The 13,007-nt window shown below is 36.8% G+C and overlaps 1 protein-coding gene across 24 annotated transcripts in view; it reads right to left on the bottom strand.

The window, feature by feature from the left end:
* Abi2 (abl interactor 2) overlaps nt 1–13,007 on the bottom strand; it is a 65,864-nt gene that overhangs the window by 6,137 nt on the left and 46,720 nt on the right. For 12 of the 24 annotated variants that reach the window (XM_051190302.1, XM_051190303.1, XM_051190295.1 and 9 more), the window contains one exon: nt 5,016–5,102. The exons of the other annotated variants lie outside the window; for them this stretch is intronic. In XM_051190302.1, coding sequence (XP_051046259.1) covers nt 5,016–5,102 — 87 coding nt within the window. The remainder of the gene's footprint in view (nt 1–5,015; nt 5,103–13,007) is intronic. 24 annotated transcript variants of the gene reach the window in all.

Genomic DNA, 13,007 nt, shown 5'->3' with positions numbered 1-13,007 from the left:
CTCTTCTAGCATACAAGCAGACATGCAGTCACAACAATGCATACATAAAATACACAAATCTTAAAAAAAAAAAAAAAAGTAAAATGAGTCAAAGAAATAGTCAAATTTTTACAATCTGCTACTTTGTTCTCAGTTTTCTGTATATTTACTCAAACAAGTTCTCATTATATAACCCAAACTGGCCTCAAACTCACAATCCTCCTGCCTCAACCCTGAGTGCTAAGATTATCAGGATTCACCACAAGCCTGATTTTCATTAAACAGAATTACATCAAATTGGGGGTAACTTCAGCCATTACAATGTTTTGTTTGTTTATAGAATTTGAACTAATTCGGGTTTAGTTATTATTTAAAATTTCTTGAGACTACATGTCCATATGTATTATTAGATCAGTCTCATTATATATATTGTAGCATGTAAAAAAAAAAAAAATCTCCAAATCCAGAGAACTCAAAGCTCTCAAAATGCTTGGTACATACTTGAACACAACAAAGCAAAAATAAATTTGCACTGAGCAGCAACTCAGTTTTAATCATCAGCACTCTTACCAGAATTGTACACATGAACTAAACTCTCTGAACAGTCAGGGTACCAACACCACACTCTGCTATTTCAGTGTTGATCCTATGTGCTTAGCCACCCTGTACTTACCTACTTTATGAAGACTGACTCACTAAAAAAAATCTTCACTTTGGGATTTTTTCCCTTGGTGTGGGGGTGGTCTCACATGGGGCTGGCCTTGAACTTATTTATACCTGGCACTGGTCTTAAGATTTTTTTTTTTTTTTTAGCTTTTTGTTTGTTTTTTTGTTGTCTTAAAAATATAACACAAATCCATGTTCTTACTATATTCTTTACTCAAATGTAATACTTTTCATCTAATGGAGTGAAAACAGTGAAACTTGTGTGACATTTATAAGAGACCGAGTGCACAGAAACAGATACACGGAACTTTCAGGATAATCAGAGAAATTACAATACAAGTTACTCAGAATACCAAACCTGATCATTTCTGCCTTATAACTGCCTCAGAGCTGGATTGGTTTTACTTGTTCAGTATGTCAATTATCCAATACATTCTTTTACTTCACCTTTCCCTTAGACACCTCATTTTTACTTTTGTTGTGATTCTAGGGCTCAATCAAGATCCTTACACATTCTATGCAAACCCTCTAAACTACACCCCCAAGCCAAGGTCTTATTTTTAATCTTAATTTTATGGATGTGAAAAGAAGATTAATGTTCCTATAGCAACAGACAGCAAATCACCCGAGTACTCCCCTCTTCTCAGTATCTTAGAAGCCACACTACACTGGAAGATAGAAGCTGTGGCTCTTAAGGCATGCTTCATCATCACTAAGTAAATACCACCCAAGAGTGGCTAGGATGTAGGTTCTGCACTGAGAAGAGTGTGGTGGGCAAATGTCGCCAAGAATATGGTTAAGTGTCACCATGATGTGACCAACCAAATTTTGAGTTATAATTAAGTAGAGTGGAGCTTTAAGAAATTATAGGAGTATGCATAATAGACATAATTCTTTATGTGGTCCAGAAAAGGCTTCTTGAGACCTGATGGATGGGTCGAGTTAATGGCTAGGAGATAGTAGGGCATGGGGAACAGACTTTCAAGCAGGTTGTAAAGAATAAAATATTTTTTTTCAAAATACAGAGATAAAGCAGGAAGGAAAATTTCAAAGAATCATCCAAGTGGGCAGACAGAGGAAGCCCAAAAGGTCTCAGCACAAAAGGGTTTGCTGAGTTTGGGCTCTACTCAGTGGGTGACAAGGGGGCTAGATGAGAATTAAAAATAGTAACATGGGCATGAGTTGTACATTTTATTACTGTATAAGTGGTGTAACATAGTAAATAATAAATACTCCAAGTTATTCCACACTCTTCCACATTAAATTTAATGAAAAAAATATTAGTTCCATAGGCTTCCGTAGATGATCTCAAATATAAAAAAAAGATACACATCTTTTCAAGGTGCATGTTTTGAAGAAAATAACATTCCTTTGAATGTATACACCTTGCCAAAAGTGCTAAGCCAGCCCCAGCATACCTCATACACAGTGAGAAAGGAGGAAAGGGACAGAAGGAAACTGAGCAATCAGTTATAATAGGAGCCAAATTAGGAGAGGTTTTTAAATAGTAACAGTGTGGCTGTAATAATGTTTTATAATTGTCCACACAAGGGGCAAGTCTTGAACACCCATGAAATATTTTTGATGTTTCTACAAACCTAACAACTTTCACTAATTCTGGTACAACTTAATGACTAGTTCCATAATTATACTCAACTTTGAAGAAAATATTCTGATAGTTTTCAAAGTCAGTTTGAAAATTTGAATGCTCACCATGTCAGCGGATTAAAAAAAACAAAAAACTTTCCACTTACTACTCAACCATCTTTAATCAATGAACTTAAACTGATTTTCAATGGAGGAAACATCACTTTTACCTTAATGACACTGCAACTAAATTGGAAGTCCTTCAGATCTGGAACTCTAAAAAGCCTCTTCTAATCAGTCTAGTCCAGGAAATTTTAAAGGCAGTATCTTCTAAGCTATCCTTAGCCTGGCCAAGGGTCATACCATGGTGGTGCTTGGCACATACTAGACCAACAGGTCATTGCTATGAGAACACTTTCTGCTGAAGCCAGCATGGGTCACATACAAGCCAGAAGAATAGTAGGCTGCTAAGGCATAATTTAAAAACATAAAAGATATACTTGGACATACATGAAAATAGCTCTTAAATTTATCACAGATATTCAGAGTACCTTTTAATAAACAGAAAAAATAAACTATTTTTAGACATCAGCAAACAGAAAAGCAAAGGCACCTGACACTCTCAACACTGGGCACTGTGCTGGCTAGTTTATGTCAACTTGACACAGTCATTTTGGAAGAGAGAACATCATTTGAGAAAATGGTCCTGCCAGACTGGCCTGGAGCAAGCCTGTGATACATTTTCTGGATTTATGATTGATATGAGAGGGCCCAGCCCATTTGTGGGTGGGGCAACCCCTGGGCTGGTGTCAGGAGTGCTGTAACAAAGCAAGCTGAGGAGCAAGCCTCCACATCAGCTCCTGAGTCCAAGTTCCTGCCCTGCTTAGTTCCAGCCCTGACTTCATTCAGTGATGGACTGTTACCTGAAAGAGTAAGTGAAATAAATACTTTCCTACCCAAGTTGCTTTTGCTCATGGTGTTTTATCACAGCAATAAAAACCCTAACTTGGATAAGCACAAAGACTGGATTACAACCAGTTAAAAAACAAACACAAAATACAAAAGAAGAGGGTCCCAAAGTGCCTGCTATCAACCAACCAGACATCCCTAAGTGCCAAGAATACAGACAGCAAACAATGAACAAAGCCCCTGCTCCGACAGACCTTACACTCTACTGTGAAATGCCTACTACCACAGAACCCAAGCAAGAGATTATGCCCTGAGTGGCACCATCCTTTAAATGAAAGGTGAACAGTGGGCTACACTAACCTGATGACACTTTATCTTAATATACAATATGATCCTTGAATAAAGCATATTATAGCACCTCTCCTACAATCACCGACAGTCAAAAATACTGTTATCTTGTCAATTAATGCAAATCCTCTAAATGTATAACATAGAGTGGGAAATGAGAGATCATAATTAATCTCAACACCCCTCTCACCCAATGGTAGAAATTAATCCTAGGGCCTTTACACATTAGACTAGTGCTCTACCACTAAACTATACCCCACCCTCAGGAGAATGTATTTTTACCAAAATAGACAATTTACAGGGAATGGAGGGATAACTGGCCTAACTCTTATGTTTTAAGAAGATGGAGGTTACAACATGTTACAGGAGTAAAGTAGTTATGATTTCAATAATACTATATCTTTGCATTTCCTTACATCTCTATTACATGTGGCCTGTGAATGTTTTTAATGCTTGAGTTTGATAAGATTTTAACTTTTGGGGTCTTTTGTGGATGTGTCATTATCGAAATTTGTGTTGTGGATGTGCAAAATAGCTGTCCTTTACTCTCAAACAACTCAAACCCATGTTATTCAAGGATCAACTCTAACTCCCCTAAGTTTAGGTTCCAAGACATGCAACTTTATGTCTGATGTGGCCCTTAATCACCTATCACAGAGACTATTTCTTTCTCTAACAGCTATTCATCACAAATGTTGACAAAGGCCTCCCAATTTAGAAATACAAGTCTCCGGAGCTTCCTTAATGCTTTCCCAGAAGACTTGACATACCAATAAAATTAGTTCTATGACTATGCATGATTCAAGAGCAGGCCACAAACTAAAGAAAATCCACTACCAATCTATGGCTGCTTCTTGGGAGACAAACAGGCAGACTGATCTTCTGTGCCCTCCTTTTTATACTTGGAATGGGAGAGAGTGATATACTCAGGCCACCTATCACACATCTATGATTCTAGTAGTAGCAAACTAGCCTACTGCTGTGGTTTAGGCTAATTTAAGCAGGATATTTATTTTACTTGGCAACTAGAGTATCTCCTCATGCAGTTTTTCTTCTCTTACATTTATACTATTTTATGTGTGTTTATTTGTCTTACCTTTAAAACTATGTCCCAGCAGTGGGATTTTAGCTACATTTCTGGGGATCAAACCTCGGGTCTCATGTAAGCTAACCATGTGCTCCAAGCTATAACCTCCAGAAACTATCATTTTAAAGCTATTTGAGAGCAGAGGAATTTACTACCATTATCTTCTAATTTTATTTTTAATTAAGTAGGTGTGGATATGTGCATGTGAGTGCCAGTGTCTGTAGAGAACAGAAGTGTGATCCTCCTGAAGCTGGAATTCAGGTCCTGTACAAGAGTAAAGCACTCCCTTAGCCCACCTCTATCACATTGCCATCACCACTAGCCATTCTTACAATGACTTACTCAAATATGTCAAGTGAATGACTGTTGACTCAGTCACATGTAAATTACATTCTAGGCCTATAAGCTGAACTACAGCATAAAGAAGACATAAACTTACTATTTTCTTGGACTCTGGCCACAAATCCCATTAAAGGTAACTGAGGAGTTACCTGTAGGATGGAAGGAGGAGGAGGAGCAAGAGATACTGCAAAAACAAAAAAGGTGTGGAGGATAAGGGGTAAGGGCAAGTTATATTAAAAGGAAAGGATAATACAATCAAACATATAAAGGAGGAAAACCACTTTTCTTTTCACAAACATTTGTCTATGTTACGGAACCACTTTTGAGGGTAATTTTATAAACCAAACAACACACTAGAGAGTTTTAATAAGCTTTAAAACTATAGCAGCAACTGCTTATCATGCACAGCTCTCTCTATGTAGTGAGAACCAATCCTCTTTATATCTATTATAAGTGCTTTTTGTTGATTACCATGAATAATTTGGTTTTCTAAATTTTAGCTTGAAAGTTACAAAGTCAGATGTTTGTCAGTATAGGAGAAAAATATGACATCCTAACAACCTAAGTGGGCTTTTATTACTTCAGTAACAAATAACAGGCTTTAACTGGATCTTCACTTAGGCTAAACAAGTATGCCCTGAGCTCCGACTGAGGGGCAAGTTCTCTGCTAGACCAGTTATCAGAACCTTTCATTGAGAGTCAGATGCCAGCGTATTCCTTTCTTAAGCCTACAGAAAACACCACTGTTCTTCTCCCAGGGTGTGTTACTCTATCTCAAATGCCTTGCACAGTTAAGGAATACTGTAAACCTTCAACAGATTTATGAAGGAACAAATAAATAAGGCAGCTACACAAATAATTTTTAGAAGGTTAATGCTATAATTGCAGTTCCCTTCAGAAAGCATATATACTATGGTAGCCATGTTCTTAATGGAATTCCCTATTTGCTCCAAAATAAAAGACTAATAAAACTAAAAAATTCAAGTGTTTTATCTCTCAAACAGGTCATACACACACACACACAACACACACACACACACACACGACCACCACCACCACCTTAATAATCTTTGTCTAACTTCCCAGGACACGGTGCTACAGAGAACTCATCTCTGAACAGTACTTGAAGATATATGCTAAGCAGACAGAAGTTGAGAAAGACATTCAAGCTTAAGGAACCAAGTTAGGGCAAAGGCTTAAAGGCAGAAAACAGCATGAACAGAATTCACAGGACCAAAAAATTTGTTCTCTATATGGCTATAGAAGATATGTTTTAAAAATTAAATCAGGCAGTGGTAACACACATTTGTAATCCCAGCACTCAGGAGACTGATCTCTGAGTTCAAGTCCAGCCTGATCTACAAAAAGAGTTCCAGGACAGCCAGGGCTTTTACACAGAGAAATCCTGTCTCAAAAAAGCAAACAAACAAACGTTATATTTTCTGTGTTTAGACATCATGATAATTAGATCCTCTGGATCTAGTCCATAAATATGACATGAAAAACAGATAATTCAACCCTATTTCATAGAATAGAAGCAGAGATTTTATTTCAAAAGCTTATTTCAAGACCTGGTACACAGTAAGTCAAGGCAGATTCTAGAAACAAAAGAGAACTTAATTACATGTACATAAACTAGTATCTAGTAACTAATGACTTAACTAGCGTACAAAGGTCAGCAAAAAGGCAAGGGATTATAGACTTTTAGCCTCATGAATAAAATTAAAGAAGCTATTAACTCACTAACTCACTAACCTTGGCAGAGAAGTACTGCGAAAGCACAGGGTGGTGAGTGTAGACAGACCAGAGAGAGAGAAGAAGACATGACAAATGGCATGCATGAGGATGACAAGCATAAAAATGAGAGGCAACAGGAAAATAAGGTGGGATATATTAAAATTCAAGCCAGTAGCTATTAGCAGAGTATTAATGGCTGACGGTATGCCTGCCTCCATACTGCCATGTCCTGCCATGAAGATAATGGACTTAACCTCTGAGACTATAAGCCATCCCCAACTAAATGTTCCTTTGTTAGAGTTGTCATGGTCTTCACAGCAATAGAAACCCTAAGGCACTCATCTAACCAGAATTCAGTTCTACCTGGTTCTGTGCATTCCTGTGAACAGAGATCATGAATCACGAGTTGTGGTATAACACAGTAGTAGAACGTGTGCTTCCTATGCCAGAGCCTTTAAATTCTATCCTCAGTAACAACAAAAGAATGGGGAGCAATTTTACAAATTTGTGTATTCCTATTATTTACTCAAGATGTTTCCTCATATGCTAAGATCTATACCTTAAAACCACTGAAAGATCTCTGAATTTAGAATGATTTGCATTATTTTTATTAAAGTATGATGTTGATAGGCTAGAGAGATAGCTCAGTGCTTAAGAGCACTGGCTGCTCTTCCAGAAGACACAAGATCAATTCTAGCACACACACAGGAGCTCACAACCATCTGTAACTCTGTGGGCACCAAGTACTCATGTGGTGAGTGCACTGACATACCTGCAAGCAAAACATACATAAAACAGTAAATCTACAATGCTATAGCTAGAAGAGACTTACAAGGAGACTGAGATGCTGGAGATGTCAAACTATGCAATGACAACTACAGTGTTGTATAGAACAGCATTGAGACACTAAAAAGCTTTCCCAACAAAACTGACTCAGAGGGTGAATGTGCTGGTGAAATAGATCTTACAAATATAAGTTCCCTGATGGTTTTAAAGTCCTCTGAAGCATCCTTGAGGTCTGATAATGCAAATATCCAGTTCAAGAGCTTTACAGCAATAATGTTAGGCTTTCACACACACCACACCCCCCAACCCAGACAGGGTTTCTCTGTGTAGCTTTAGCTGTCCTGGAACTCTCTCTGTAGACCAAGCAGGCTTCAAACTCACTGAGATCCACCTGCCTCTGCTTCCCAAGTACTGGGATTAAAGGCCTATGCCAATACTACCCTACTTACATCTTATTTTTATGAGCTTTACAAATATTCTCAAAAAGTAGGTAAAATAAGCATGATAAAAACTACTGCCACAAAAATAAATAACCCCCCCCAAAAAAAACCTGCTTCTGGGGAGCTAGAGAGATGGCTTAGTGGTTAAGAGCATTGGCTGGGACCAGAGTTCAATTCCCAGCTCCCACATGGTAGCACACAACTGTCTATAATTCCAGTTCTAGGGGATCCTACACCTTCACACAGATATACATGCAGGCAAATGATAGTTTAAAAGAAACCTGCCTCTGAAACTAATGAAGAACATTACCTTTGGTAAAAACATTAAATTTAGCTGCTGGTATTTTGGGAAACAATGTATGCATTTTATTTTAAAATATACTTCCTGGGCTGGAGAGATATATGACTCAGCAGGTTAAGGGCACTGGCTGCTCTTCCAGAAGCACTGAGTTCAATTCCCAGCAACCACATGGTGGCTCACAAGCATCTACAATGAGATCTGGAGGCCCCTTCTGGTGTGCAATCATACATGCAGACAGAACATGGTATATATAATAGATAAATCTTTTTAAAAAAAGAGTGCCATAAAATATATTTCCTTAAAATAAATATCAACCTAGAACAAGGGAGATCCAAAAGATAATGTGAGTAGTCAGTAAAAAGAAGGCTGCCTGCTGATACCCCTGGGTCACTAAAGTGAGAGTCTTGCAGTGGCAGCACTCAGAAACTTAGGCCACTTGATATTCACCAAAAGCTGTTATGCCAAGAAAAATTAGCTGATTATGACTTACAGTTTAAAACTATCATTTGTGTTTAACAGGCAGGCAGTACTAAGGGCCTATTTGTTTTATTGGTCAACTGAGAATGTGCTTAACTTTGGCTGTTTTTTTGGTTTCATTTGATTCTGTTCTCCCCTAAGAACTATCTACAACAGTGTTCAAAGACAGCTCCTTACTACTGCTCCTGTTTACTATGGCACACCAATCTCTAGTCTTCTGAGATCTGTGACAACACTGCACTAACTTCATTGCCTTTAGAGCAGTGGTTCTCAACCTGTGGGTCAAGACACCTTTGGGGAACCAAATGGCACTTTCACAGGGATCACATAGCAGATATCCTGCATATCAGATATTTTACATTATAATTCATGACAGTATCAAAGTACAGTTATGAAATAGCAACTAAAGTAACTTTATGGTTGGGGGTCACTACAACATAAGGAACTAGATTAAGGAGCCTTGGCATTAGCAAGGTTGAGAGCCAGTGGCTTAGAGAATAGTACAGTATCAACCATCTAACCCTCCTTCTTTAATATTTTTTTCTATTTACAATCCTGGGAGAATAACAATTTTAAATAATTTAAGATTATAAAGCTTCTATTTTAAGAAACACTGGTTAACTGCTTGCTACAAAACACTTCATACTCAAAAAATGTCTAATTAATGTCTTACTAAAGTAGGCTCTAATGTGTGTATAAATATGAATGAAAAAATACACATGTAGATAGATATTTGGAGCCTGTTCTAGAACTTACTCTGTAGACCAGGCTGGCCTCGAATTCACAGAGGTCCACCTGACTCTGCCTCCCAAGTGCTGAGATTAAAGGCGAACGCCACCAACGCCCAGCATGCTTCAAAGTCTTGAAGAAGACTATTAATGAGTGGTTTTATGTGTTTCTGTAGCTCTCTTCACTATTGGCAAATAAATTTAAAGATCAATTTCTGTGATTTTAGATTTTTAAAAAAAGAATCAAGGGTGTTTCAGTTATGTTCTAATCATTTGTCTTCAGTAACTTGTTTTTAACAATATCACAAGAATATAACTACAGTCTTTCTTGAACTTGGCACTATCATTCCATATTTTAATTAGAATAAAAATAAACCATACATTAGGAGGGATGCTCTCAGATTTATACCCCACAGAACCCCTTGTCAAACCACTTCATTCTTTAGAAGCATACATTCACAGCAAGGCTCTTACTACAACATACAGGTTCATAAAACATAAGCATCATTTTGTTCACAAAATGATTTACTAAATATTATGTCTTACAAAAGAGTTGTCGAATTAAAAAAAAAAACCAACAAACAAAAACCATGCTTGGGGATGAGATGCAGGAAATGACAGAACACTTGCCTAGCGTGCTCAGGGATCATAGCTCAAATGCCAGCAACGTCTCCCACCAAAAGAACATAATACAGTTCTGTTTTAATTTTTAAAGTAGGTTTCAAAACCACTAATTATAGCTAACATTAATTAATAAGAATTAGTTATAATTAATTATAGCATGGAGCTATAATTTTCTTCTTTAAAGTTACCAAATTATAAGAGAAGGCAGAACTTAAGAGTATAGAAAATACTGTGACAACTGAGCAGCCTCTCACAGCCCAAATTCCAGTTAACCTTATTCCTTGAGTGTGTAAAGTACTTACATTAAAATCACTCCCTAAAGATTTAATCCTACTTTAAAATATATTTTGGCATATATGAATCTGATTTATAAGAAATATTGTTGAAATATGAAATCTTTAGTACATTAGAAATACAAGTCAAGGGTAGAGCACTTGGCTAACAAATACAAAACACTAGACTCAATCTGTAGTACTGCAAAAACTAAATACATGAAGTATGTTTAAATAACTGTCAAATTATATCTATACAGTTCTCATAGGACTACTGAGTATATACATGCAGCATGAAAATATTCCTTCATATTCTTACTAAGAATTCTGTACAGCTGGTATAAACACAGCTGTAACAATGAAATCTTTCCCAACTTCATTACCGATCTAACCCATTTTAAATTAATATCATTGTTTCAAACCTTTATATAACATAAGAAAGATACAAAGGACTGTAAGCATAATTTCCAGATACCCAAGAGAACTAGCTCATCTTTCACAGAACTACTAAGCAGACTACAGCTAATAAATAAAATTTAAGGATGGAGAAAAAAAAAAGCATTTAATGGTCATCCATGGGCCACACCCACACGCATTCTCTCTCTCTCTCTCTCTTTCTCTCTCTCTCCCTCTCCCTCTCCCTCTCCCTCTCCCTCTCCCTCTGCTGAGGCATGAGGAGCCTGTAAAACACAAGTTCAAAATCAGTCTAAATAAGACATTTTTTAAGTGGTAGAGAATATTTACGTACAAAACACACTTGAAATACAAGTTTGTAAAACACAACTAAAATCATAATTATGGAAAAATTTAAGATGAAATGAATTTTTAGAAAGAACAGCCTAAAACACTAAGCATGAAAAGAGAAATATATTTCAAACAAGGCAATTAGGTGGATTCACATGCATTCTGCACTGGCTAAACTACAAATACAGCATTCAATAAATGAAAGGCATACCACATCCCGTATGACATTTTTGTAAAAAGAATTACAGAATTTGGCAGCATCCATTATATTCTGAAACCTACACCCTCAACTTAGTAAAAACTTCTTTAAAACAAAAAATAAACAAACAAATGAGAGGTGCCCAGGAGAGTAAAGGAACTTGGATAAATAAGCATGTTTCATTTAATATTCAGCAATATTTCTGAACAATTTTCTCAGGACAGAACTGTATAAAGACTAACAAGGATTCCACCATTAGTATATCCTATACTGTGATAGAGGCTTCTCTTCCTCCACCAGAAAGAGAGGCTCTGGCAAGTGAAGAGATCTTTTAATCTGAAGGTAGATAGGACAGGATGATAGAAAAAGCATGAAATACAGAATCAAAAAGCATCCAGTTAAAGGCTTTCTCGAGCATCACCTTGGCCTTGGTTTCATCAACCAATAACAGAAACATGTACAGAAGACATCCCCATCACAAAGTACATATGTAAATACCACCATTCTTGGGGTCAGAGAGATTGCTCAGCAGTTCAGTGGACAACTGCTCTTCCTGAGGACCCAGGTTCAATTCCCAGCACCCACATAGCAGCTCACAACCATCTGTACCTCCAGTTTCAGGGGATACAATTCCCTCTTCTGGTTTCCGTGGGCATTAGGCACATACATGGTATACAAACATATGTACTTGCAAGCAAAACACCCAATACACATAAAATTTTTAAAAATTAAATAATTTAGTTATAACCATTTTTAGTTTCTGTGTATGAGTCAAATGAGATAATAAATAAAAATAAGAGAAAAGTCCATCTTTCTTTGCAAGATTCTAAAGAGTATAACTAAAGTTTCACTAACTAAAGATAGCAACTACAATAGATAAATTTAGCTCCATAAATTCCAGGCTTATGAGAGATGAAATGATCTGCCCCCAAAATCAGGGGAACTCACACACACTTAATTATCTCTTAGCAAAAATTAAAACACAACAGAAAGTTCACATATTACTTTCATGTAGTCAAGACACCTAAATTTTTCTTGCATTTTCTGGAAATAAATCGCTGATCATGTGTAGCATTAAGTGTGCAAGGTTAGATTTTTTTTGTATATATAATTCAATTCTTTATTTCAATTGTTGTATCTGGATCAATTTCTCCAAGTCCCTCATACCCATCAGGGTATTTTGATGTGATAACTGAGTTAAGACAGTGTGACTGCCTAATGTAAAACACCTTCATGTATACCCAACTTTATTTATAATTCATAAAGAAACAACGTCTTATTAAACAAAAATAAAATACTGTCCTATATACTCCACTTGAGACAGGATCTCACTCTGCAGCCTAGACTGCCTACACTCCCTGCTGCCCCCGCCCCTATCACAAGAATGTTGAAATAACAAACAAGCACTTGCATGTCTAGCTCAGTATTTAAGTTTTTAAAAGCAAATGATCACACACTGAAAATGACTACATTTGGGGGGGGGGAGGAACTCCTTAGCTTTAAATCAAGACAGTTATTGACTTTTTAAAGTGGAAACAGTATTATTAAAAACTTAGTAGTCATTCATTCATCATTCTTCTACCCATTCACCAATGATTGTTTTATTATTTATTTATTTATTTGTATTTCATGTACATTGGTGTTTTCTGCATGTATGTCTGTGTGAGGGTGTCAAATACCCAGGATTTGGAGTTACAGACAATTGTGAGGCATCATATGGGTGCTGGAAATTGAACCTGGGTCATCTGGAAGAGCAGCCATTGTTCTTGACCACTAAACCA

The sequence above is a fragment of the Phodopus roborovskii genome, unplaced genomic scaffold (genome assembly GCF_943737965.1).
Source record: "Phodopus roborovskii unplaced genomic scaffold, PHOROB, whole genome shotgun sequence".
In the NCBI taxonomy this organism is placed as follows: Eukaryota; Metazoa; Chordata; class Mammalia; order Rodentia; family Cricetidae; genus Phodopus; species Phodopus roborovskii.
This window is presented reverse-complemented; position numbering and strand designations above follow the sequence as displayed.